Source organism: Manis javanica, chromosome 4 (genome assembly GCF_040802235.1).
Source record: "Manis javanica isolate MJ-LG chromosome 4, MJ_LKY, whole genome shotgun sequence".
In the NCBI taxonomy this organism is placed as follows: domain Eukaryota; kingdom Metazoa; phylum Chordata; class Mammalia; order Pholidota; family Manidae; genus Manis; species Manis javanica.
This window is the reverse complement of record NC_133159.1, coordinates 167,855,165-167,881,393: the sequence shown is the minus strand read 5'-3', so window position 1 is coordinate 167,881,393 and position 26,229 is coordinate 167,855,165. Positions and strand designations below refer to the sequence as shown.

The 26,229-nt window shown below is 52.6% G+C and overlaps 1 protein-coding gene across 1 annotated transcript; it reads right to left on the bottom strand.

Annotated features, from left to right (window-relative positions):
• Window positions 1–3,597: 3,597 nt before the first annotated feature.
• WNT9B (Wnt family member 9B) lies at window positions 3,598–24,306 on the bottom strand. The gene is made up of 4 exons (XM_036996843.2): window positions 24,178–24,306; window positions 8,822–9,078; window positions 7,077–7,342; window positions 3,598–6,514 (listed from the first exon to the last, which is right to left on the bottom strand). The coding sequence occupies exons 1-4, from the start codon at window positions 24,255–24,257 to the stop codon at window positions 6,041–6,043; spliced, it is 1,077 nt and encodes a 358-aa protein (XP_036852738.1). The 5' UTR covers window positions 24,258–24,306; the 3' UTR covers window positions 3,598–6,040.
• Window positions 24,307–26,229: the final 1,923 nt, after the last annotated feature.

Below are 26,229 nucleotides of genomic sequence, written 5' to 3'. Positions count from 1 at the left end.
GCCAGGAACCTAGCGAAGGCCAGAGCAGGGCTGTGGGGAAGGGGCTCTCAGCTGAGAAGGCAGCCTGGGCACTGCCGAGTGTCCAAGGTGGGGGGTTGGCCAGGACAGCAGGAGCAAGTCTGTCTCATGATTTCAAGGGAGGAAATCTTCCCCTACCCCCTCCAACGCTGTTCTACATGCCTTCCCCACCTGCTACAGGAATTCTACTGGGAGAGGGCAGTCCCTCCCACTCCCCCACTCCCTGCTCAGAGCTAAGTCCTCAGAGAAGAAACCCCAGAATCTGGAAGACTGCAGAGGGCCATGGTGAGAGGTCTGACATGAGAAAGGCCTGAGTTTGAATCCCAACTCTGCCACTTGGCAAATGAATGAAGTTCCCTCAACCTCAGCTGCCTCATCTATAAAATGGGGTAACAATTCAAACCCTGCAGGGTGATGGTGCAGAGTGAGAGGAATACCACAGGGTAAGGGAGAAGGCAAAGCTCTTCTGCAGAGAGTAACGCCAACTAAAAAACAGGCCGGGAATGGTGGGCTTAAAAAATCACCATTTGTCATTGATTTGGGAGAGGATCCCCAATGGATGCTGAAACGTTTGGTAAAATGTAGTTGGGCAACAGGATGTTTCCACAGTCTCAAAACATTACCCCACAGACAAATCATGAATCACAAAAGGAAAGGGGCAACTTTACAGCAGCAATCTGGTAGAAACCACTGCAACCAAGTGATGAAATTCAGTATCACTGGTGATGTTGACAAACTGACACCCAACAGCTCCTCACAGTGTGCACAGAGGACCCACATCACCCATGAGGACTTCTTGCCAGAATACTTAACCAGAAACTAATCATAAGGAAACAGACAAATCTCAGTCAAGAAATGTTCTACAAGACGTCCTGCCTGAACACTTCGAAATATCAGTGTCATGAAAGCCACAAGGAGAATCTTCTAGATTAAGGAGGCTAGGGGGACCTGACAACAAGATGCGATGCCTGATTCTTGATTGCATCCTGGATCAGGAAAAAAGTTATCAAGGACCTTTTGAGGGACAGCTGGGGAAGTTTGAATAGGAAATGTGTGGTAGATTATATCACGTCCATGTTAAATCTCTTGGATGTGATGATGACTTTGGGATTCTTTTGGATAATGTTCCTGTTTTTCAGAGACACGTGATGACGTATTTAAGTGTCTTGGTGTCTAAAATGTTCTCACAAATGGTGCCACAAAATAAGTGTGTATACGTGGAGAGACAGAGGAAGAGCAAACATGGCTAAATGTTTTTAAAAGGAGGGTTACCATAAGTAAGGTGCCACTAGCAACCATCTCAGCGGCAGCTGAGGTAGAGTGGTGGGCCCGCAGCCAAGGGTGAAGTGGCCTGAGGGCCTGTCTGGGAGCCGCTTAATGGGCAAAAGCAAGGAAAGTCTCAGATTGGGGTGAGGGGAGGCACAAGGCAGTGTACAGTAGGAAAATATAGGGTTTGGAGGCAAAGCCCTGGGCTGACTTCCTAGTCCTGTGGACTTCAGTGTGCCACTCACCTATTTTGTGCCTCATTTGCCCTATCTGTAAAAAGGGAAGAAGGGTGCCTGCTTTGTGAGGCTCAAGTGAGAAAAAAGGTGAGAAATTCCTTGGTACGCAGAGCCTGCTGCTGCGTGTGGACACATCCGTCACTTCCCAGCATCAGCTGGTCTTGGGGCGGGAACACAGAGCGGAAGGAACGTGTTAGCACAGGTGTGCAGGTGGAAATGTTGGTAGTCTCCCACCTGGGCTGTGGACCTCCCTCCGCCTCCCTCCCTGGGAGCTCTCAGCAGGACTGGGATGCTGGGGCAGGGCAACTGCCAAGCTCCCTGCTGCCTTTGCGCAGTAAGGGGCCTCCTCCCCCATGAGACCTGCAGGAGCTGTGGTGACTAAGGACAGGCACTTCCCAAAGCATGCTGGGAAGGCAGTGTAGCCAGAGGAGGAACTCCAGGACTGACGTGTAAATGACCCAAACCATTGCACGTTGGACCACAAGTCCCTAAAGGTTCCTGCTTGGTCTTACCTTAACCCCCAACTCCAAACCAAATTGCTGGCCATCGGATGAGGGCACTAGAAATATTTATTAACACTGGGAGGAGACCTAGGCTCCAGTCTGGTCTGGCTATACTGATATGTAATTTGAATGGGTTACTTCCTTCATCTAGGCCTTATTTTACCCAGAATCCAGAAAATGGGGTGATCTATCTGAGGGGAAGCAGCTGTACTGAGAGGAAAAAACCCATACTTTGGAGGCCAGCAGATCTGTGTTTAAATCCTGATATCACTGCTTCCTACTGGCATTCAGGAGCCTTCACTGGTTGCGTCCAATGTACAGGGTTAATGCAATAAATCAAGACAAAACAGGTACAAATAGCTGACATGTAGTTTATTGGTTTGCTCCCTGACTAGAGTCAGCCCATGGGGCAGGAACTGGTGTTGCCCACTGCTGCCCCCCAGCACCCAGAGAGGCGCCTGGAGCTCAGTAGGCACCCCCTAAATAATTGTTGATTGAATGGTTGAACACAACAGTTGCTTGATATATGCTAGTTCCCATTGTAATTTTTAAATGGCTGAGACAAAAATTTGAAGTTCATGGTTGTTGACAAAGGAAACTGGACAGCAAGAAATAATCTTTAGGGCTGACATGAGTCTGTCTGTCAGTCTGTCTGCCAGGCAATGGACGAACCAAGGAAGCTTGGCTTATCTGGACGTGGGGACAGACACGATGAGCCCCTAAGAGCCGGGCAGGAATGTCCATAAGTGAGGTGGGCTGAGGTGGGGGGTACTCAGCAAACTGGGGAGCCCCCATGCGTCCGGAGAGGATTAACTACCTGACTGTGGGGCTGTAGGTCCAGTTTGCCAACACAGCTGATTTTATAAGACAGGTCAGAAATCCAATGGAAAGCAACACATCTTTAAAAGAAAAATACAAATGAGAGCAAACAGAACCCATCTGTGGGCTGGGCTGGGCAGGGCCCAGCCCTCTTGGGCAGTGCTGGCAGCAGGAGCGAGGGCCAGATGGTGGAGCCCCCGGCGTGGCCTCCAGGGGGCCACATCTCTCCAGGACTCCGTGGCCATCCGGGCCCCTAACACACAGGACCCCACTTGGAGGAATGCTGATTTGCATCCAGACCCAAAAAGCCAGGCTCACACACAGCCCCGGAAGCAGCCACTTCCCTGGTTTCTTGGGCTCAGGGTGTGCCCAGGGTGTAGCCTGGGGCTCCCAGGTCAGGGGAAGTCAGGTGGCCTACATAGAAACTCACTCAATATCATTGAATGAACCTTTTTAGTGTGACTTTGAGCACAGCCCTCCTTCTCTGGGCCGCATCTATATACCAGGCGGGTGGGCATAGTAATGTGGCCCCACCAACCTCACAGGGACGGTGGGGGAATTGAGTGGGATTAAAGGACAAAAGTGTTTCTGAAGATTGAAAGTGCTTTGCAAATGCAAGGTGTGGTCACCTCTGTTGTCATTATTATTGTGAGCAGGACAGTTTGGCCAGGGCAGAAGAGGGACCTGGGACCCAGGGGAGCAGAGAATTTACAAAGACTTCACAAGGCAGATCTGGATCAAGCGCCCCAGGGCTTCTGCACAGAGGGGACACCTTCTCACCAGCCTCAAGACAGCCCCGACTGTGGGACACAGGAGCCTACGAGACCTCCTCCCCGGCCACTTGGTGTCCAGTTCAGTGGGGGTCCAGACAGACAGCTTCTGGCAAGACACCAAAACCCACAGGTGCTGTGCGTGAAATATAGAAACTATATAAATAAGATAAATTATTTTCTCATATATCTTAGCTATATAAATTATACTCTTTTGCCCTAAAAACTATATATGTGAGGTAGACAAAAAAAAAAAAAAAAAATACCCTGTGAGTCTTTCCCTTTAAGTTGTAGAATAGAAGGGTTTGTGGTCACTGGTCCCCAGGGGCCCTAGCAGGGCTGAGGTGGACCTTTGTGGGCAATAGGGGTGGGAGCAAGGAAGAGGAGAGAGGGAGAGGACTGGACAGGGCCCTGCAGGCTGAGGGGCCCTCAGAGCCGGCCCTTTATCCTCCTTCAGCCCCAGCACTGGTGGCCATGAAGCTGGGGCAAAGACGGCATGTTGGCAGATGAGGTCCCTTCTTCTTGCCAGTGAGGCCTCCACTGCCTCATGCCTGGGGCTGAGCCAGGTGTACGGAGCAAGATGGATCAGGCTGGCAGAGAGGAAGTCTCCATGTGGTGGGAGAATGGAAGAAACTAGAAAAATCAGCCCTCTTTCCTTTCTGCTCTTTTTGCCAAGATGTGGGCCAACTGCTTGGGTCAGCAAAGCCAGTCTTGGGGGGCCCTCAGGTCCGTTTGGCTTCTCATCAGTCTCTGCAGCCAAAAATCCTTCCAGCACCTCCCAGGCTTCCCTGATCCGCCTAAGGACGGGCCATGCCTCCTACCCCTTGGAGGTCTCAGGGAGCCCCAGGGGCTTCTTCCTGGGGCATGCACGATGGCTTCTGAGCATTCAGCTAACTCAGAAGCTTCCTGTTTCACCAGAGGGTCAGCACCTCTGGGTTCAAGGAGAAAGGAAGTTGACGGAGGGTGTGGCAGGACAGGCAAAGCGGCCAAGGGCTTCCCAAAGGAGGGCACCTCCCCCTGGCTGGCATTGGGCCCTGTGCCGGGGAAGCACACAGCCTCCAGCAGAGCGACCCCTGCCACTGACACCTTGGTCCTGAACCAGAGAGGTGTGCCACTAGACAGGAACCCTCAGCCTGGCAGGCCTAAGGGGTGCATATGTGTGTGTCCATTCCAGTTTCTCTTTCCTCCTCCCACACAGGGCTTAGGAGGTGACCTTGGAAATGTCCACAGGATCAGAGCAAAGTCACTTCTATTCCTCAGTTAAGAACCAAAGACAGGGGCCATTAGTAAATGAAGGGGTCCCCAAGGAGCTAGGCTTAGCAAAGGCTTTCCTGCACCAATACCTCCCACCAGGGCACAAAACCTAATTAGGTGAGTAGCTGTAAGAGTAGAAACGTAACCAGCATCAGAACTCAGAAACCATCTCCCCTGTATCATGAATGTCAGCCGCGTTAGGACCTCACTGCACAGGTGGACTGCAGCCACGGGCAGTTGACCAAAGCAGGCTGAGAAACTGAGCTACTGTCACCCTCTCCCGGGACGGACTAAAGGTTCCATGTCCCAGGGTAAATGAGGGAAGTGGGTGTGGGGTCACCATCTTCCTGAGCAACCTTGGTGCACTGTCTGAGCCCCACCCGGGGAACCAGTCCTCCCTGCTGGCCTTGCATCCCTGCTGCTCTTACTGAGCAGAGTGGGCGGGTGTGGGTAACTCAGCTCTTAACACAAGCATGAAGCCTCAGTGCAGGCCTATTTTATAAAGCAAATCAAGGACACAGGGCTCCTGGCCACATATCTGAGCTGGGTCCCCTCAAGCCCAGAAAGCCTGCCTTTCTCCAAAGAAACAGCTCCTACCACTTGGCCTTTGGCCCCTTCTTTAGCACAGCAAAACCACAGGGGTAGTGAAGACGTACGGCCCCCGGGCTCATTGCAATCTGAGCAGGGCCTGCGGGCTGGACGGACCCATTCCAGCCAGATGCCAGCCTTTGCTTCCAGCCAGCCCTGCCTCCCCAGGTCTTCCCGGCCCAGCGGCTCGCCTCCCAGCATCCGGCTGTCTCCAGGCCTCTCAGCCCAGGAATTGAGATGGCAGGATGAACCCTGTTTCCTCCTCCAAAGCTTCAGTCCTGCCCTCCTCTTGGTCTCCCTGTTCTCCTTCACATTCTTTCCCACTGCCCTCCTGCTCCAAGTCCTCAACAAGGCTGGGTGCCCTCAGGTTCAGGGGTGGGGCCTGAACTTCTCTTTGCTGAGTATTGAGGGAGGAGAAGGCTGCTCAGGCCCGGTGGAGGGAGGAGTGTCTACACTGGCACATACTGGTGAGCTCGTGCACACTGTGTGTGCCTGCCGGGCGCTGGCTGGACCGCTGGGTGGCCTCCAGGTGGCCGGGCACCGTGGGAGTTCCTGGCAGTCCCCAGAGGGCACACAGGCAGCGAGCCTAGTGCTTACAGGTGTACACGAGCTCTTCCTGCACACACTGCTGGCACTCCACATAGCAGCACCACTGCACCTGGCAGTGGCAGGAGAAGGCCACCAGGCGGCTCTGGGTGTCATAGCCCCGCCCGCAGCAGAGGCTGCTGCAACTGGCCTCCCGGGAGCACACCCTGCCCCCTGTGCCCGGCGAGTACTTGCTGGGCCGGCAGAAACTGGGCGAGTCCTCCATGTAGACGAGGTCCCCAGGCCGCGGGGCAAGGCCCTTGGTGGGGCTGCCAAGCCTGGAGGGCACCCACAGCTCCAGGCGGCCCAAGGCCTCGTTGGTGGCACTGGACACCTTGACGGCTGAGTCATAGCGCAGCTTCAGCACCTGGCCTGTCTCGCGGAATGGGGAGAGCTGCTTCCAGCAGGTGCGCACAGAGCAGGAGCCTGACACACCGTGGCATTTACACGTGGTCCTGAGGCCACTCTTCACGGCCTGAGAGGAGAGGCAGAATGGAGGCGTGGTCAGAGGCCCAGAGCCTACAGCCCCAGCCTGCCTCCAGAACTCCAACCCTGGTAGGGGAGTGGCGGGAGGATGGGAGAGAGATGGGGACGGTTCACATGGCCAGGGTAAACAGGACTCCAGCTAGCCCACGTGGCTCCTTTGTGCACACTAGCCCAAGTCCTTCCTCCACTGGGCAGAAGCAGCCCTGTGCCAACATGCACACCTTGGTGACAGCAGTGTGGGCTGGATCCTTCCCTTGGCAATGGAGTTCTTGTGCAGTAGAGAGCTTGTACAACTGAACATAGCAGCCCTGGTTCACACCAACACAGGGATGAGAACACAGGACACAGAACTCGATTTCTTAAAGAACTAGAACCCTAGCGTCCCCCAGCCTTCTCATCCTGATAGACCTAGATAGTTTTGTCCTCCAGCCCTCCTACTACTGTGTGTCCTATGCTAGGTCCCTTTCCCACTCTGGTCCTCCTCCATCTCCCCATCTGTAAAATGTTCCCTGGCTGGGGAAGGGCTTTGGGCTGCGCAGGAAGATGCTCACCTTGATGCCCACATGGGTGTTGTGAGCATCTGCTCGTGCCCTCAGATCTTTGCTCCCTCTCTTGGGCCCCAGGAAGTTGCTCAGGAACTTGGTGCTGTACTTGAGGTTGTCGCCACACACACCCCACTGCCAGGCCTGCCGGCTCTCTAGGCCCGGAGAGTCATCACAGGTGCAGCGCTCCATACGCCCAGCGCTGCAGGCCCGGGCCAGAGTGTGGGTGAGCGCCGCCGAGGACACTGCGTATAGGAAGGCCGTCTCCTTGAAACCTGGGCCAGGCAGGGGGGTCCAGAAGGGAGGAGGAGAGTGGGCTCAGATGCCGCCTGGTGCTCTCTGAGGGCAGAAGGGGGCACTGGGGGCACTGAGGTGAGCCAGAAGAGGGGTATGTGGACAGATCTCAGGGCAACTTCCTGTCACCTGCCCCTTAAACTCTGGCTGCAAGTTGTTGCTTAAATGAAATGTTCAAATTCACTATGAAGTCTGTGCCAGGAGTCCCAGGGTGGCAGGACAGGGGTTACTGCCTCTACTGAATAGATGAGGACACTGTGATGCCCAGAGAAAGGACACAGGCCCCTGGCAAAGGGCAGAGCTGGAGCTAAACCACTGATCTTGACTCCAAATCAATGTGTGAGCAAATTGGACCAATACGTTTCTGGGGCCCCTGATGCCTGAAATATGCCCTGTGGCATCCTGCGCGTCATGATACCTCTCAGATGTTATTCCCTGTGACCTACTGTGGAGTAGACCCGATGGTAGGGTGACTTTGGGTCTCCTGCCTGAGTAGTCCCAGAATAACCACCCCACCCACATCTAGAACTTTTACTACTCTGCACTGTTAGGGCATCGCCCAAACCCATTCTCCCCCTGCCTGCTATCCCGCGCACTTTGGGGGCTGGTGACCCTGGTGGGCACGATGGTATCAGCCCCACCGCACATCCTCCCTAGCCACAGAGAGCAGCTGGCCTAGAAGGGGGCTGGTTGCTCCTATTACCACCAGTGCCTTTTTGTAAAAGCCCTTGCTGCTTGGTGATTGCGTTGCGGGATGACCTGTTTCTGCCTCAGGCTGCAGGCCTGTAGCCTTCCCTAGGGCAGATGGGGTCTTATTTGGCTCTGTATCACTGGCACCGTGCCCAGCTCCATCCCGGGCAAGCCTAACCACATGCTTAGTGAAAGAATGGCCTTGGAGGCCTGGAGGGGTGCAAGGAGGAAGGGAAGAAGGCTGCGGGAATGGGAGGAGGGAATGATGGAGCAATGGATGTGCTGAACAAAGAAACAGATGCTGAGTGAACAATGAATTCGGCCTGTCTCATGCTATTTGGAAGACTGCCTTCCATACTTGTATGTTCTTGCACCTTGTTTTGTGCATGCATGTGTGTGTGTGCGCGCACGCACGCGGAGGAGGCTGCTAGAGGGGACTGGCAGACCACCCATCTCATCTGTGGGCTCCTCCGGGATGGGATGTGCTGCCTATTCTCCTGAGTCACCTTGCTCTTTCTCTCCCTAAAAAGTGAGGGGAAGGCTGGGCCTCATTAACTCCCAGACTCTTCTCACTCAAGACTGTGCTGGGTTTGCAAGGGCAGTGTGGCCTGCACAGAGGCCAGGGGAGCTGAAAGGGCGGCTTTCTCCTTGTGTCTCATACCTTCTGTCCTCCCCCTGCCCTCCTCCCCTTCCCGCCCCTCCTCTGCCCACCTCCCCTCTGCCCTCCTCCTGCCCCCTGCCCTCCTCCTCCACTCTGCCCTCCTCCCTACCTCTCTTGAGCAGTCCTGTCCTCCCCTCCAGGCTGCAGTTCCAGCGTTCCTGCCTGAGCTGGAACTGACACTCCAACAGGCTGAGGTGCGCGGCATCCTGCAGGGTCTCAGCCAGGCCAGGCTCCCGCCGGCACAGCTGCTTCTGCCGGCGCGACAGCTTGAGCAGATCACACTGCTTCAGGTGGGCCCCTCCCTGGGCTGGGGCCACAGCCGTGCCTGGTCCTGGAAAGGGCGTCAGGACCTCCCGCCCAGTCAGGCTAGAAAGATCGAGAGAAGGGAGACAAGTGAGCGACCCTTGGGGGTCTTTACTGCCCTGCTGGAGGCAGGTTTGCCCCCTGGGGGTTATGTCCCCATTTTACAGAGTAGGAAACCAAGGAGCTCATAACAAGGGCTGGCACAGGATGTCAAACACGAGTTTTCCAGATGCCAAGGTCTCTGCTCTTCTTACCACCCCCACCTCCATTTCTCAAACTTGCCCAATCATAAAAATCATCTGGGGTTATTACTAAAAATCCAGATTCCAGGGATCCACATTTGGTATTTCTGATTCTATTGGTCTGGAGTGGAGCCTAGGAATCTGTATATTTACCACATTCCCTGGACAGCTTCTATGATCAGGGGAGTTTGGGAAATGCTGCATGTAGTGTTGGCTGCTGCCTGGAGACGGAGTCATGTGCCTAAGGCAGGTGCAGCAGAGGCAGCTGATGTCAGGCAGGCACGTGGCCAGTCCCCTGACAGCCCTCTCTCCCTTACACTACATTGCCACCCAAGTAATCTCAGGCCAATCTGTTTCCATAATTCCCAAATACGTCTTCATCTGGCCACTCGATACCTGTTACAAAGAGATGCTTGGGGAATACCTGGATGGATGGAAGGAGGGAAGGAAGGAAAGAAGAGGATGCATGGATGGGCAGATGGACTGGCAGATGGGCAAACGAAGGGAAAAGAGCTGATTTTTCATCAGGCCATCAGCCCCAGACTCCTTGTTCTGAAGTCCACGGATTCTGGAGTCAGGCTCCCAAATCTGAAGCTGACAGCCACTTCCCAGCTGCATCCCCGTGAAGCCTTGGTTCTCGGCTCTGGAAAGAGTGATTACCTCGACCTGCTAGGGCAGCTGGGAGGATTATGTGAAAAGTACCAACCGTGGTGCCTGGGGCATGCTGGGTCACCTTCCTGCTAGCTGGAGTTTCTCCAAATCCTTTCCCCTTGCAAGATGTGTTACTCTCTATCCTGGACAGTCTTCCCTTTGTCCAGATAAGGAAACAAAGGTTTTATGAAGAGGCAGTGAGTGGTCCAAGTCATAAAGCACATCAGCAGCAAGACGGGGACTAGAATTAGGGCTCACCCGCCCTCTCCCCAGAAGCTCTCTGTGAGGTGCCTCTCCTAGTTCAAAATATTTGCTGTCCCATATGCTGGTGGCTCTCACTGTGGGTGGCATATACATCATTCCAGGATCCGTGCTAGGGGAAGCAGCCCCTTTCTGGACCATGGCCAAGGTAAAAGAGCTCCTGCTTCGATTTGACACTTATCACTGCTGCTCATCAAGCCCTGGCCAGGCCCCAAGTGGTCAGAGAGTCCCATGTCCCACAGAACCAAAGACATGGCTGTCCAGTTCAAAGTCACCTGACCCAGTCAGGACATCTGGCTGGAGGCCACACCCTCCTGTTCTGCCTCAGGGAGAGCGTGGGTCCTGGCCAGGCCCCAGGTGCCCCCAGAAAGTGCCCACAGATTCCCAATCCATCAGATGCAGCCAACCCAGTGTGGAGCATATCTCCGAAACCTCTGAGCAGAGACAGATGCTATCAGGCTCCTCCTGGCCCAACCTGGCCCTGGGCTCTCCTCCGAGACAGGGTGAGGGCAGGGACCTGTTAATCATTAATCTGGGGGCAAATGGGTAAATTTCCAGTCCACCAAGTCTATACCCAAAGCCCTCCCTGCAGCCTGGCAGGAAACCCTTAGAGCTTGAGCCTTGGCAGGTCCAGAGCAGAACCTGATGTCCACTCCAGCTGAGGAGACCCCACCCCGACTGGCTTCCAGGTTGGACAGCAGCTCAGAGGCTGTGGGGAACAGAGGGGGCACCAGCCATCTAGTCCCCAGATGTCCTCCTCCCCACACCAGGGGCTGGTGTGAGGGACAACTTCTGCTCACACAGTTCGTGTGTTTCAGAAATGCGGAACTCCCTTGCAACAGCTGATTGACAGAGGAGAGAACCAGCAGGGAACAACAGAAAGCACTCCTGTCTGCAGTCCAGTGGCAAGGCTTGGACTTGCCTCGTCTAACTAAGGCTCCCTGAGCATGACCTCTGACCGCTGTAGAGTACCCACATGCTGGGCGCCAGGCTCAGCAAACACCCTTTCCCCTATCCACAGGCACCTAGGTTTTTAAAAATTTCTTGTAACAGACAGTGTGATTGATGGCCCCAGGAGTCCAGTATAAAGTCGGTTAATTTTATTAGCAGTAATGACACTTAGTAGCGATTAATGGTCAGGAAAGGCAGTCAACCGCACAGAGGCCTCAGGCCACACTGGGCCCTGGTCTGCCCAGGGCTGCAGTCAGAGAAGGCTCCCTCGGGACCTCCACAGGGCTGAGGAAGACAGCTCGAGGCCTTCCAGGACCCAGCTTCCCTTTCATTTGTTTTCTGTGTCACAGTTTGCAATCAGATTCCCTTTGAAGAAATAGTGCCATGACATCAAATTTAGAAAACACCTCCACTTACTTCCTTAAACAGACGCTAGTGAGCTCTGCTCCACAAGCCATCTCATGGATTCCCCTGGGGAAGATTTCCTGGACCTCAGAAGAATTCTAGGTGCTCCAGGTGTTGCAGGTTCCAGTCCATTCCAGGGTCAGTGGGCATGAGCCCTTCCTTTCAAGAAACTACACTCTGTCACCCAGGCCTGAGAATCCCACCCACCAATCCCTCTGCAGAATCTCAATTGCCCACATGTTAGTTGAGCCCCATGGAGTAAGATGCATAACCAGAGATCAAGTGTATGTCATCAGTCTTAAGAATTCAGGCAAATTTGGGGGTTTTAATAAAGACACTGCCCCATGGTCAGGTCAGATACTATTAGCCAAGCAAGCCCATCAGTGTTCTGAACTGGGAAGCTGAGGATGGATAATTTGAGAACTTACTAATTGTTCTTCTGAGCTGGGGGACAAGTATTCCTTCAGGCTTCTGCCTGACTCAAGGGCTCCTGGGCCACCTGGGGCCACCCCGTGCCCGTTGGGTAAGTACCTGCTTTGGCCCGGCTGGTCTCTCCCATTCTGGCTTCCAGTGGGCCCCCCCACCGGGCTGACTTCCAGCCTCTCTTTTCCCACTGAGAAAGCAAAAACGCCATGGAGCCGGTTCCATTTTGCCCCCTTCCATGCCCCCACCCATGCCCCTCTGCTCTCGTGCACGTACCCTTGGCCCATGGCCCTTAGCTTAGTGATAAGACTGGAGACTTCACCTCCACACAAGAAGATGCTTCTGGAGCATCTCCAGCCGCTTCCCAGGGGGCCTTGCCTCTTGTAGTGTGGGAAGAGTCAACTTGGGACTTCATCTCACAGAGCCCCCAGCCCCCCGATCTCCTCTGCTCACTCCTGGCCCTTTCTGCCTCCCCCTTTCACACTCTCCAATGCTCACGCCATCCACAGTTTTGTCTAAAGTTGCCCTATCTAGGATGACCTTGAAGGAAGGAAAAGAAGGTTCTCCTAGGCCTTGGGGAAAGCCCCCTGGGAGACTGCTTTGGTCTACCATCATCAGGACCCCAGAACCGCCGACCCCTGAGAAGAAATAGGGCTCACCCTGGAACAGCCACCCACCTCCTGCTGCAGCGAGGGGACCCAAGGCCGCTGGGCCCTCAGGGCTGTGCGGGTCTGATGATTTCTGTCCTTGCTCACTGGTGACCTTGGGACATCTACGCACCCACTAAGCTCATTCCCTCTATCATTCAGAATGACTAGTGGGAGAGCATGGCCAGAGCCAGACTGCCTGGGTTCAAATCCCACCTCCACCCCTTAGTAGTTGTGCTACCTTGGACAGGGCACCTCACCTCTTTGTGCCTCGTCTGTAGACTGCAGATAATCTCAGTGCCTCCCTCACAAAGCTGTCCTGAGGACTGAATGAGTTAACATTTGTAAAGCTCTTACCATAGCGCCTGGCCCATAGTAAGCTCCAGATAAGGGTCCTTCTTGAGCACCTGCTATATGCAGGGTGCTGTGCTGGCTGCTGGGACATACTCTTGCCCTCAAGGACTCAGTCTAGAGGGAGTTTGGATTCAGGGCCCCAAGGATCAGGGGAATGAGAAGAAAATTTTGAACCAGACCGTTTCCCTGAGGAGCAATCAGCAGGTCTCAGGGACCCAGATCTGGACTCCTAGCCCCATCTGGGTGAGAACTTGGCCAGTCCCATCCCACCCATCATGGGCAGCCTGGGGGTGCGGAGGAAGCAGGAGGAAATTCCCAGAGAGCCCCCCTGGCTAGCTGGGGAAGACCAGGCAGGTGTAGAGCATTTCCCATCACCTGGGGGCGCCCTGGGCTCTGTTCTTCCATCCCCACCCCCATCCCTGTTTCTGCCTGAGAGGGTCTGATGGCTCCAGAGGAGTCCGCTCCCAGGATGTAGGTGGGTGAGTGGTGCAGGACACGACCCGCATTTCCCAGGGCACCAGGTCATGCCAGTGTGTCTGGATCCTTAGCTGGAGGGGCCAGGAGCTGTGCCTGCCACCAGAGCCCATGCCAGCTGCAGGCAGGGACCTGGGAACCAGGAAAGCCTTGCGCTGCCTGGAGCATTGGCCTTGGCCCTGCAAAACCCCATTAGATGCTCCTGATAACAGGCTTCCGCGGCTGGCCCATTTGCATGGTAAGTGTTCCCTTTGTGCTTTCATCTCAAACATCTTAGTCCACCTCTCCCGGGCAGTTACTAAATCCCCCTGCACACGCACACATATACTCCTCAACCCTACCCTGCTCTCCACCACGCCCCTCCTCCCAGCAGAGGAGAGTTAGTAAGGATAGTGTGTGGCCCAAGAAGAGAGGGCACGTGGCTCTAGGCGGTCCCACCCCAGGCTTCTGTCCCCTCCCCCTGTCATGCTGAGGGGCTCCAGTTTAGGCTGCTGAAGAGCACATCTTTTCCTCCATCTTTCGAACAATGAATTCAAAAATGTCCTTAATGGGCACCTGACAAATTCGGCACTTACCATTTCCTACCTTCACTCCAACAAACTCCGCCCCCTCCTTTCATTCACTCACTCAATTTAAATATAAATATATAGGGCTTTATTGAGCATTAGCTTCCAGGTCCTGGTCCAGGTCCACCCACAGAAGACCAAAATAAACAAAGATCAGTCACTGCTTCCTTCTCTGGGCCCCCCTTGAGCCCCCTGGGTCCAGCCTTCCTTTCCTCCCAGCTCTTAACCTCAGGACCGCATGAACCTCCTCAAGGACTGAACCCCTGGTCACCTCCCAGTCAGAGCCCACCCCAGAGCCTGGTCTACCACCCCACCCCAGCTCAGAGACAAAGCGCCTGGCCCAGCTGTGGGCTTTGTCTCTCCAAGAACAGCTCCACTTCCTGTTTCGCAGGCACAGCCTGGGCTGCTGGCTGAGGATGGCACTGGGGAGACGTGTGCTCACAAGTACGTGGGCAGCAAGCAGCCAGCACAGCAAGCATGCTTTGCATCTCAACAATCTTGGGTATTTAATGCAACATCTGGGGAGGAAATGCTTCCCCCTTCCTCCCTCCTTGTCTCTCCCTCTCCTCTCCATTCAGACTCAGGCTCCAGCTGAGAGGAAAATGTTGTCCCTGGCATGCCTGGATCAGGTGGCATGGTGGCCATGGAGGGTCCCAAAAGTCACTCCTGTGCAGAGGAATCCCTAGACTGTACAAGTCTGGAATCATAAACATCTCCCCCAGTTACCTGGCTGGGTCCAAATGCATACCATTTGAAACATTATATTTTAGGGCTGAAGAAGCCCTTCAAGACCACCCAGTCCAGAGGTTTTGCCTTGATGGCTCCTGGGAGGTATCCCAGAGGCTTCTGGGGGTAGGAAGGAGGGCAAGAGGTTTGCCAAGTATGCAACTCTGTCTGGTGCCCTGGAATGTCGTATAATATTTATGTGACCCACAGTTAGTGGCAGGGCTAGGACTATGTCCCAGGTCTCTTGATTGCTTCTCTTAAGGCTGGTGGTTTCTGGCTTCAGTTTCAATGTAACACTTCAGGGAAACAAAGTCAGCCACTACCATTACAGCAAATGACTATGGTGATAGGAACACAAGACAAGTAGGTCTGAAGGGAAGGAAGCCTGGTCAGGACTCCTCCAGGCCCCTGGGCAGCTGAAGGGAGAAAAGCACCCTTTGTTTAAAAGACTACTTTTCCTTGGTCTAAAACTCAGTTTCTTTTCAGTCAAAACTCAGAAATAAGGCTCAGAGAAGTGGCCTGCCTATTCATACCAAAGTGTGAGTGTCTGATAGACCAGTGCCTGAGAACATACTTCGCTAATAGAAGGAAGAACAAAGGAGAAGGTCTGGGATCAAGAAGAGACTGAAAGAAAGGGGAGGCCTGAAGTGAAGAGAAGGAAGAGGGAAAGGGTAGAGAAAAGGGGGGTTGGAAGCTTTATGACAAACTTCCCCAGTTTCTTGGGTTCACAGGCCCAGCACTGGCCCTGGGGAGACTAGTTTAGGAGGCACAGGGTGGGCACTGCAGGGAAAGGCAAGTAGTCACTGAGGCTGCATCTCGTTGTGGCGAGAACACCCCCACCCGGCTCTGCCCAACCATGGGACCCTGGCTCCCGAGCTAGGTAACTTCAGCCAAGTTATTTAACTATGGTCAGCTGACCAACTAACTAGCACTATAGACTCTTGAATGGCCACCCTCTTCCCCACAGGCAGGCAGGCTCCGGCTGGGCTGCGGGCCCTAGAAGAGCCAGGTCTCTGGGGAATGCCTTGTCTGTGATCACTGCTGGTCCCAGGGGTGGCCCACACCTCTCCCCTCTGCTCCAGGCATAGCAGGAACCTCCAAACCTGGTCAAGGAGCCACTCCCTGAGTATGCTGCAGAAGGGCCAGAGTGGCCAGGACAGCCCCAGGGGATGTGGTAAGGAACTCCTCAGAACTAGAGCAGAGTCCTCCAGAGCAGGACCAGAACACCTGCCCACCTCGAATGGTCCTGGGCCTTCCTTTCAGGCCAGGCCAGTCTCCTCCCTGACCTCCTGCCACGGCTAACTTGTCCAACCTGCGTGTCCTTCTTACAGAAACCCCTACCTTGGTGCCCTTCCTGGCTCAAAAGCCCTCATGTGTCACTTGGAATTTCATAGCCATGGCCTTTTTCAATGCTTAACTCCAAACTTCAGGGAATGGGAAAGGTGATGCTGGTGACCCGTCCAGCTCTAGCATGCTCTGATGCTTCTGCCTCCTCCAGGAAGCCCTTGTTACTTGCCAGCCCCATCTCACTCTAACCATCCTCTTTGTCTTCTCCCACTTTTGTGGATGTAATGCCCTTAGTTCTATGAGGTTGGTGCTTTTTTCTTCCTCCTCAGGGCTGCACAGTCTTTCCAAGTAACCCCTTGGCAGAGGTCCTGGTTTCTCACCCCCTGAAGTCCCTAACCCCAGCCCAGGTCCCCTACCCTGAGCAGATGCTCCTAGACACCTGCTGGCTGCATAAATCCCTCAGTGGTCCAGCCTCAGGCAGAGAGGATAGCTCCAGGCTGGCCCTCAGCCTCTCCCACCCCCACACCACTGGCCTCCCTCCTGTTTCACTTGCAGGCTGCAGGGGGCACCCAACAACTTTCCCCAGCTGGGCCCTGTGGGCTCTGGGAGGGCCTGGTCCTCAGGCTATGATCACTGGCATGTGCTCTCCCGGCTGCCAAATCTCAGGGCCACCTGGCCATGGTCAGTCAGATCCCGACTCCTCCAGCTGGCCGGCTCAGCCCCTCAGGGGGCCAGGAGAGCCTGGCCGGTTCCCTCTGAACCTCAGTTCCTGGGGACGAGCTGAGCTCAAGCAGCCAGAGCCTCCCTTTGATAGCCAGTGAGGACCAGTCAAGAATTTGGCCCAAGCCTTCCTTTAAAACTCAGCCTGCACAACCTCCAGTGGTGACACATGCTGAAAATGTACTATCGGTTCACAAACTTTTATCCACATTTCCCAACTCTAGAAAGTTTGGACTGCCACAAATATTTGGTACAATTGCAGTGAACTCATATGGCAGCAAGTCTTGACCCAAATCAAAGCGAGGATATTTGTGGTCTTTATCCCAATGTGTAGACATAGTCCTGCAGAAATAATGAAGTGTCTGATTATGGGTTTCCACCCGAGGCCATGCTAAGCATGTTCTGTTACACGTGGCATATGTGTTCTATTATCTGCCATAGATTCACAAATTCTTGAATTCAGAAACCATCTGGCCTCAAAGGGATTTAACTGCCAGATCTTCCCCGCTCTTGCCCTGAAACCAGGAATCTGGTTTTTCCAGGAACGGACCGAACCTGGGGGTTTAAGTGTCTCCTGGCTCTCTGAGACTCTCAGCCCTCTGCCATCAGTCTTTGTCTCTCCAGAGGGGGGTCTGGGCTTGAGGCAGCTCCCGACCCCCCAGCTCACCTCAGCTGCTGCTAGGGATCCCATGGAAGGTCACGTACAGCGTATGACTGACTTCTGGAGTCCGAGGGAGTTAAGTCTCTGCTCTCTGCTCTGTTTCCAGGTCCTACTGTGACAGAGGCCAGGTCAAGGCAAGGCAGCATGTACTCAAAAGAGCCATGTGTAAGCAGAAGATGAAAAGCAAACAGGATGGGGCAGACAGGGAGATGCTGGGGTAGAGGAAGGGCCAGCAAAAGGGAGAGGGGCTATCACCCAGATATTCATCGGGGATCAGGAGACAATGCTAGGGACTGGGCGGGGGGAGTTAGCCAACATCAGGGCCCCAAGACCTCTGCCTAAAGGGAGCTATGCATGAATTGGAAACATGAACACATGAAAATGTGGGTAACAAACCAAGAGTTTAAGATACACAGTGCAGGAGATGACACCTACATATGCCAAGTGGAGGGCATGGAGACAGAGTCGAAGGCTTGGAGGATCAGAGCTGCTCAGGAGGGCAGACCTCTGCTGGGGCTCAACAGGCAGCAGGAGGCTGGGATGAAGAGGCTGGCTCTGGATTCTGGCAGACTAGAATTCAAATCTTGGTGCCGCCAAACACTAGCTGTGTGACTTTGGGCAAGGCATTTGGCCTCTCTAAGCTTTTCCTCCACTTACCTGTAAATGAGGATAATTATAGGAACACCTACCTCTTGGGATGTTACAATGATTAAATGTATATACATAAAATTCTGAGCACAGAAAGGATTCAAATTCTACATTGACAGGGATAAAGATGAAGAGAGGAAGGAACAGATGTCACCAAAGATGCTCCTTAATGGGATGCTCTAAGACAGACCACTAGATTTCTTGGACTCCCTATTTATGGATAGCATTTCAGCACTTCTATATGCATTTATTTAACCATCACAATAACCTTACCAGGTGAAGATTAATCTGTTTATAGATGGGAAAGCTGAGGTCAGAATAGCTGACTTGCCTTGGGTGATAGTTAATAAGTGGTTGGGTGGAGATTGAGCCCTATCTGTGTGATTCCAAGTCCAGTGCTCCTTACACTATAGCAGGGCCTTGGGCTGCCCCCCATCCTGCTCAGCCTGATGCTAGGGTTGGGGCTACCCTCCCAGCATCTGGTCCACCTTCCCCTGAGCCCAACTTCTACATGAGCCCATAATCCTAAAGGCGCCAGGACCTCCCCTCCTTAGCAGATTGCAGCCCAGGAGTACCCCCTCAATGCTTCACCCCCTCCTCGGCCTCAGAAACTCCACCACCCTCCACCAAGGAAGCTGGTTTGACCCTAAGCCCAACTCTAGAGCTCAGCTCTGTAGGTGGAGGATGAGGGGGTGGTTACTCAGCCAGGGACAAGCCTGCCTGAATTCCTTCCCCAAACACAATGATTCTTATCAGTGATGTTTGGTTTTCAATCCACCACCCCAAAGCAGTAAAATTTCTTTTACCCTTTCTTCCCTCCAACCCTGTTTTTCTCCCAAGACCCAATCAATTACTAAAAATGTTTTAAAATAAAAACAAATACCACCCAAATAAATGAAACACTTAGGAATGATTTTTTAATATTTGCAAAGCTTACAGACTGAAAATTATAAAACACTGCTGAAAGAAACTAAAATGCCAAAATAGAGAAATGTGGCCTATTTGTAAATCAGTAGACTAAATGTTGTGAGAAAGTCAATCCAGCAGGCTTTCCTACAGACACTGCCAAGTTGATACTAAAATTCATGTGGAAATATAAAAGACTTAGAATAACCAAAATGATTTTGGAAAAGGATAGTTAGAGAACCTATAGGATTTGGTTTCAAGACTTACTATATAGCTGCAGTAATCAGGACTGTGTGGTATTGGCATAAAGATAAAGCGTATAGATTAATGGAATACAATAGAGTCCAGAAATAGGCCCTCACATATTGGATCAATTAATTTGCAACAAAAATGATAAAGGATAAAGGATCGACTTTTCAACAAATGGTGCTGCAACAAGTGGATATCCCCCACATGGAAAACAATAAACTTTGACCTTTAACCTCACACCATACTCACAAATTAATTCAAAAGGAGTCACAGGCCTGTGTGCAAAAGCTAGAACTGTAAAGCTTCTGGCAGAAAATCTAGGAGGAAATCTTTTTAACCACTGGATAGGCAGAGATATCATGGGTAGGACATAAAAAGCACAAAGTACGTAAGATAAAGTTGATAAATTGTACTTCATAAAAATTTAAAACTTCCGTTCTTTGTAAGATTCCAGTAAGCCAATGAAAAGGCAAGCCACAGACAGTGCAAAATATTGCCAATACTTTCTGACAAAAGACTTGTATCCAAAATATATAAAGAATTCTTAACAATTCATAAGAAGACAAACAATCCAGTGAAAAAGATATTCAAATAATTACCACACACATGAAAAAATGTACACATCATTCATGAATGGGAAAATGCAAATTAAGACCAGATAAAAAAATGAGATTTTTTACAAATACATACTCACTAAACTGGTCAAAATTAATACTGGCAATAACTAACAAGACTGTGGAGTAACTGTAAACCTCATGCATTATTGTGTAACAACCACTTTGGATTACTATTTAGCCATTTTTTAGAAAGTTAAATGTAACACAGGATCCAACTATCCAGTCCTAGACATTTATCCGAGAGAAATAAAAACATATGTCCACAAAAAGACATGTACATGAATGCTTATAGCAGCTTTATTTGGAAGAACCCCAAACTGGAAACAATCCAAATGTCCATCAACTGATGAATGAATAAACAAATGATGGTATATCTATACAATGGAGTACTTCTCAGCAATTAAAAGGAATGTGCTGCTAATATATGCAACACCATGGATGAATCCCCAAAATGTTATCTTGAGCAAAAGAATTCAGACACAAAAGTCTATATACCATATGATTCCATTTATATGAACTTCTACAATGGGCAAAACTCATCTATAGTAACAGAAAGCAGAGAGGTGATAGCCTGGGGCTGGTGCAGGAGGGCTCACTGCAAAGGAGCATAAGGGATCCTTTGGGATGATGGAAATGTTCCATATGGTAATTATGGTGATGGTTATACAGGGGTATGCATTTGTTGAAGCCCTCCCTTACTGTGCATTTAGAATGCATGTATTTTGTGCATGTAACATTGATTTGGAAAAAGGAATTAAGGTTGTGTTTTACTTCTTCACAATGATGACACCTCAACATGAAAGAAGTTGCTTAGAACCCACAACCACCAAGAGCAAGCCTAAAATTAGCACCTAGGATGTGCCATGAACCTTTTGGGCTCTTTCATTGTCTTATCAGCCTTTAAAATGTTTATTATCACCACCCAGCAAGGATATTAAAACATTTACCCAGAGTCACACAGCTAGCAAGAGGCAAAGCCAGGGTTCAAACTCAGGTCTGATTCAAAAGTCTGTGCTTTCATAAACTTCCCTGCACCGTCCCTAGAAAGGAAAGAAATCCAGCTAGCATGGAGGTCCCACACTTAAAAATCACTACCAAAATCAACTATGATTTAAAAAGTTGCATCCACAGGACCTATTTCTAGTTACAAAGCCACTGACCCACAGACTAGATTTGGATGGCAAGGCCTGTCGTATGCCTAGCTCATCACATATAGAGTGTGTATTCATTTATAAAACACCACAAGAGCTAATGTTTGCAAAATTTCCAAGCCATCCATGCCAACATGTGAGCTCTCGAGTAATCTGAGACCTTCCAGGCCAGGATCAGCCTGTTAGGATTAGGGAATCTTAGACCTCTAGGTGCTAAAGACCTTGGAGGCAAGTGACTTGACCATGGACAACAGAGAGAGAGATCCAGAGCCAGGACAAACCCAGGCCCCTGGCTTCTGGCCTACCTTCCATCCCACTGTCAGCATACCATCCTCTGGGAGCCCACCTGACACCCTAGCAGGGCCCAATGCATCCTGTCACACTGCTGAGGGCAGAGATGAATGTTGCAGTCTCACCCATCCCACTACAGCCAAGAGGGTCTAAGAGTCAACCAAGCAGGGTAGGGCTACCCTCCACCCACTCACCCTCTGCAACTCCTCTGCAACAGCTGCTTTTTAGGTGGTCAACTGGCATTAGCTCTGGAGGCTGATCCTTGTAGGGCAAAGAGCCCAGACTGGAGGCAGGACCTGGTTTCTATCCTGCCTTTCCTACTAATTTGCTGTGTAACATTAGGTGAGTTGCTGAAACTTTCAGATCCTTGGTGTCCTTTAGGAGTTATTTCTACACATCCTATATACCTCAAGAATGACCCTGTGGATCAGATGAGAGAGGGGCTGTATGAGAAAGTGATTAGTAAACTGCAATACTAGTTATTGTGTTATTATCACCATAAACAGAATAAGGCTCTAGGCTCATACAAAAGCACCAGAAGCAGTTGCCAGCTTACTAGGGTTTGGGGGTGATGGTTGCTTCATCTGAAAAATGGGAATAATAATACATGACCTGCTTGAAGCAAGGATTTGGACCAGAGATCCTCCTGGGGTCACTTCCAACTCTATGATTCTATGATTTCAAAGACCCCAAGAAAATTGGCCTTCCCTGCTCTCCTGACACTTGAATTTTCTTTCATCAAGATGATAAAACACTCTAATTAGAAATGAGATTCAAATGCAAATGACCTGGAGAAAGGAGATGCACATTGCCTCTCATTCTCACTACAGTGTGAGTGACTGATACCAGATTCCTTCCTGGGAGCAAATTCTGATGGGAAGCTGGAAAACCTGGCCTGACCGAGTCATAGCAGGGTTTCTTCAGTGAAAACTCTAGCTGAATCCCAAGAATCTCTTGGACCAAAATGTAACAGCAGGAGGCCCCAATTTTAGCTTATTCTTTGAGTTTATCTGTCCTGTTCCCTAGACTGGGGTGGTAGTGGCTTGAACGTGCTTTGCCAGCTCTGCCCAGTTGGGTTCATGACACAGGAATGGTGGCCCTAGCACTCACAGCTCTAACTCAGGCCTAATCAACCATCTCCTTTCTCAGTGCCAGGGCTGCCCCCTTGCTCACAACCCTCAAATTCTAACCCCATGCACTGCTGCAAACTTCCTCTTCCAACCACACTAGCCAGGGTGGTCCAGGCCTCCTGGAGCACCTCTCCTCCCACCCCACCTGGCCCTTGCTCCATTCTCACCCCCAAAACACAAACAAACAAAAGAACTGTGGAAATGAGTTGGTGCACCACAGAATTCAGGCACCATTTGTCCTCTTCCTCTCCATTCCAGCTGGGCAGGGATATCAAGGTAATGTGCCTGATTCCTTAATGATAATAATTACCAGCATTAGCTGAGCATTTACTATGTGCTAGACACTGTCCTAAGTGATTTACATGTAGCAACTCACATAATCCTCACATGAAATAGACACATTGTCTTCACTTTACAGATGAGAAACCTAGGCACAGAAAGGTTAAGTGACTTGGCCTAGAGCACACAGCTAGCAAGCAGCAGCGTTGAGGACTGAACCGAGGGTCTGTGCCCTATTATATTCTGCCTGCTGAGGCAACAGCAGTCCCTTCAAGCCTGATATCATTGGGAAACAAATATGTTTTTGTACTGCTCATGGTGTGCATCTAGGGGCTCAGTCATATCAAGTTCAGCCCCTTATTGTACCAGAGGGATCACTGAGTCCCAGACACTGAGTGGTCTTCCCAAGTCACCAGCGACCTGAGTTCAGAGCTAGGCTGACCCTCATTCCATGTATTCCAAGGCACGTTTTAACCAGAGGTCATGACCTGGAAATGAGCCCACAGCCCTTACTCCAGCCTGGGGGGAACCTCTCAGACCCTTACACCCCCGCCCTGACAGGTGCTTAAGAGCAGTCTCTGGCAGGTCCCTGGTGTGTTTACTTGCCTGTGCTGTAGTCAGACTAAACCTCACCCTGGCAAGATTTAAAGTAATAGACTAGATATTTGGAGTGAGCTTTGGGTGGAAGTCAGGAAAGTACCCCCGCACCCACGTCCCCACCTCCCACCCCAAGTCCAATTAATTGCCTTGTAACTTGCGCTCCAAATACTCCCCGCGCCCGTCCCACTCTCCCCAGGGGTCGCCTCAATTCTGAGCTTCCTTTTCCAATCATGTACACGATCTCCCCTCTCACTCTCTCTTCATTCTACCGAGAATTCACCCGACTCCAGGCCTGAGATTTGGTCGGGTTCCCCAAGAGGAAGGCTCCCTCCCACGTCTCCAGCTGACATCCCAGGGTCCGCAAGTTGCTCCATTCCCCTTGTAGGGCTCCCCTCCCCTGGCCCCGGAAACCGCTCACCCCACCCAGTTCTCCGGGTCTACGTTCCTCAGGGTGAAAATAGAGGGTGGAGAGAGAGCCCGAAGCAGGGACTGAGGCTGGACAGAGCCCAGACGGGGGCAGACAGGGCGCCGAGTGAGGGAGGATCCGGAGAAGGCATCCGAGCGCGGGAGAGACTCCTGGACAGGCAGGGCCAGGGCGCGCCGGGGCCAGGGTCCGAGACCTGTGCAGAGTCCGGGAGCGTGGGCTGGGGTCCGAGACAGGGCGGGGGTCTCGGATAGGATGGGGTGAGAAAAGCGGCGGCGAAGCGGACCAGAGTCGGACTTTGGAAGGTGCGATGGCGGCCTGAGCCGGGGAACCCAGAGACCGAGCTTGGGGAGCGAACTCCTCCGGCGAGGTGGGGCTGCGCCCCGCCGGAGCTAAGGTTTGAGTTCGAGATCAGCCGGGGTCGGCGGAAGGGAAAAGTTGGCCCGGCTGGAGCGCGAGGAGGGGGAGGCCGGCGGGCCGGGGCGCGGCGGGCACTGACCCGAAGTAGGCAGCGGCGGCGGCAGCGGGCAGCGCCAGCAGGCAGAGCGCAGCCAGGGCCAGCGCGGGCTGGGGGTGCATGATGCCGGCGGCGCGGCGCCCAGGCGCATCTCCTCGCGCCGCTCAGCTCCTGCAGCGCTGCCACCAGCTGCCCGCGGGGCCTTAAACCCGGGAGGGGCGGGGCGGGTAGGGGAGGGCGCAGCGCAGGCGGCCCCCCCAACCCCGGGTGGCGAGCCCCCAGCTCTACTGGCCCGCCGGCCTCGCCCCGCCCCATCGCGGGTGGGGCCTCGCCTCGGGCCCGCCTCTGCCCCGCCCACCTGCCCCAGGTGAGCGCTCACCTGACGCCACGCCCGCCAGGGTACTTGGCAGCGGAAAGTAAAACCCCTCACCCTCTAGTGTCTGCAGAGGCGGGAACCAGGGAGTTTCCGTAACTGCGGGTGGGGTGGGGGGACACTCAGGATTCTCTCCTCGGAAGCAAGGAGGTGGGAACGTAGAAGCGGGGGATGCCTGGAGTCTGCGGGGAAGTCAAGTGGTGTCCGCTCCCTGCCGGACGCGGGTCTCTCTGCCCCAGATCCGGGACTCTGCGGGAAGGGCAGAGTCCTGACGCGAGCCGCTCCCCGTGGGCGAGGAGGCAACGTCTAATGGCTGAGGGGACACTCCTGCCGGGCAAAGGGAGACCTGGGGAGGGTCCCTTAGCCACAGCGGAGAGGGAAAATGGAGCCCCCTTTCTACACCGGAAACTGCGTCGAGGGCAGGGTGCACAGAGCTGGTCTCAGTTGTCATTTGACAAAGTGCTCTTGATGTTTGGGGGACAAAAATCCAGATTCTCTGGTCAGTGAGAAAAAGTGGAGGTTGGGGGCAGTGAAGAACCTGCTTTCCAAAGTGTGTAGATGCCAGAATCTCTGTCAGACAGAATGGGAATCTCCACTGTTGGGCCACAAAGCTGTCTGGCATATTCCATTTTAAAGATTAACCCCAATTTCTGCAGCAAAAGAGCAGTGATCAAGGCAGTGGGTGGCACCAGTCTAGGAGGGAGACATACAAAAAATGATACAAGCAAGATTTTAAATGTTTCTGAGTCTTGAACACCAGGTCAAATCAAGCTGCACTGAGTGTCAAGATCAGCATGTAAAGTTTCCAAAAAATCAGCCATGCATGTAGAACATCAGATGACAACAACCTTGGCTTTGGGGTGGACACCAGCATGATGGACAGGCTGGGAGACTGATGGGGAGATGGCAGCTGCAATGTTAGGCAGTATTGGCAGAGGAAGGCCACCACCATCATGAGCATCTCTGAGCTCAGTGTCCCTGTCAAATGGGCAGAGTGATTCGATGGTGGGTGATCTTTAACAACTCTGCCAGCCCTGTCAAACCTCATGGTTCTGTTTACTGGGTACACAACCCCTTGAGGTAGGCTGGGGTCTCAAAACATGTAGACTGTGAACCCCAGATACAAAATGGATATGATGACAAATATCTCAGTATTTCTGTGCAGATAAGAGTGACACCAAATGCCTAGCAGGTGCTGGCACTCAGGGTGGTTGTCACACCTGCAAACAGGACCAGTGGGTAAGCTGACTGTTCACATGCTTTGGGTTGCGGAGAAGTGGTGGATGGGTGTCTGAATTGTATCATTTGCCAATTTCTGTCCTGTAAAGATTCCCACTGTGGCTGATTGCAAGCTGTCAGTGTGACATCATCCCTGAGGACTGGAGTTAGGAAGAGATTTGCACAGGAGGCTCTGCAAGCCAGTCCCAGTCCCAGCTGGGGGCTCAAGCACACCACCAGCAAGACCTGGAACCAGGCTCAGGGAGGCTTGGGGGTGGGAGGGTCGGGTAAAGTGGACCAGTGTGAGTCAGAGGGGAGGAAGAGCCCCAGGAGGCCTCTGCCACGCCCAAGGGGCACCCAAGTGCAGGCAGCGAGGAGGGAGCAGGTCCATGTCCAGCTTGGGCTGCCCCAGCTGCCCCTCCTGTCCTTATGTCCATAAGCATGTGCCATACACACAAGCATGCACAAGCATGCATGCCTGGAGAAGGTGGAGGGTGAGGGAG

Bases quoted from the DNA above. Each gene is read 5' to 3' on its own strand.
- WNT9B (XM_036996843.2), bottom strand. From the start codon at position 24,257: ATGCACCCCCAGCCCGCGCTGGCCCTGGCTGCGCTCTGCCTGCTGGCG. The intron at 7,343-8,821 runs GTAGGGAGGAGG...TGCCTGGCCCAG, and splicing joins GACAGGACTGCTCAAGAGAG to GTTTCAAGGAGACGGCCTTC. The intron at 6,515-7,076 runs GTGAGCATCTTC...CTCTCCTCTCAG, and splicing joins ACACCCATGTGGGCATCAAG to GCCGTGAAGAGTGGCCTCAG.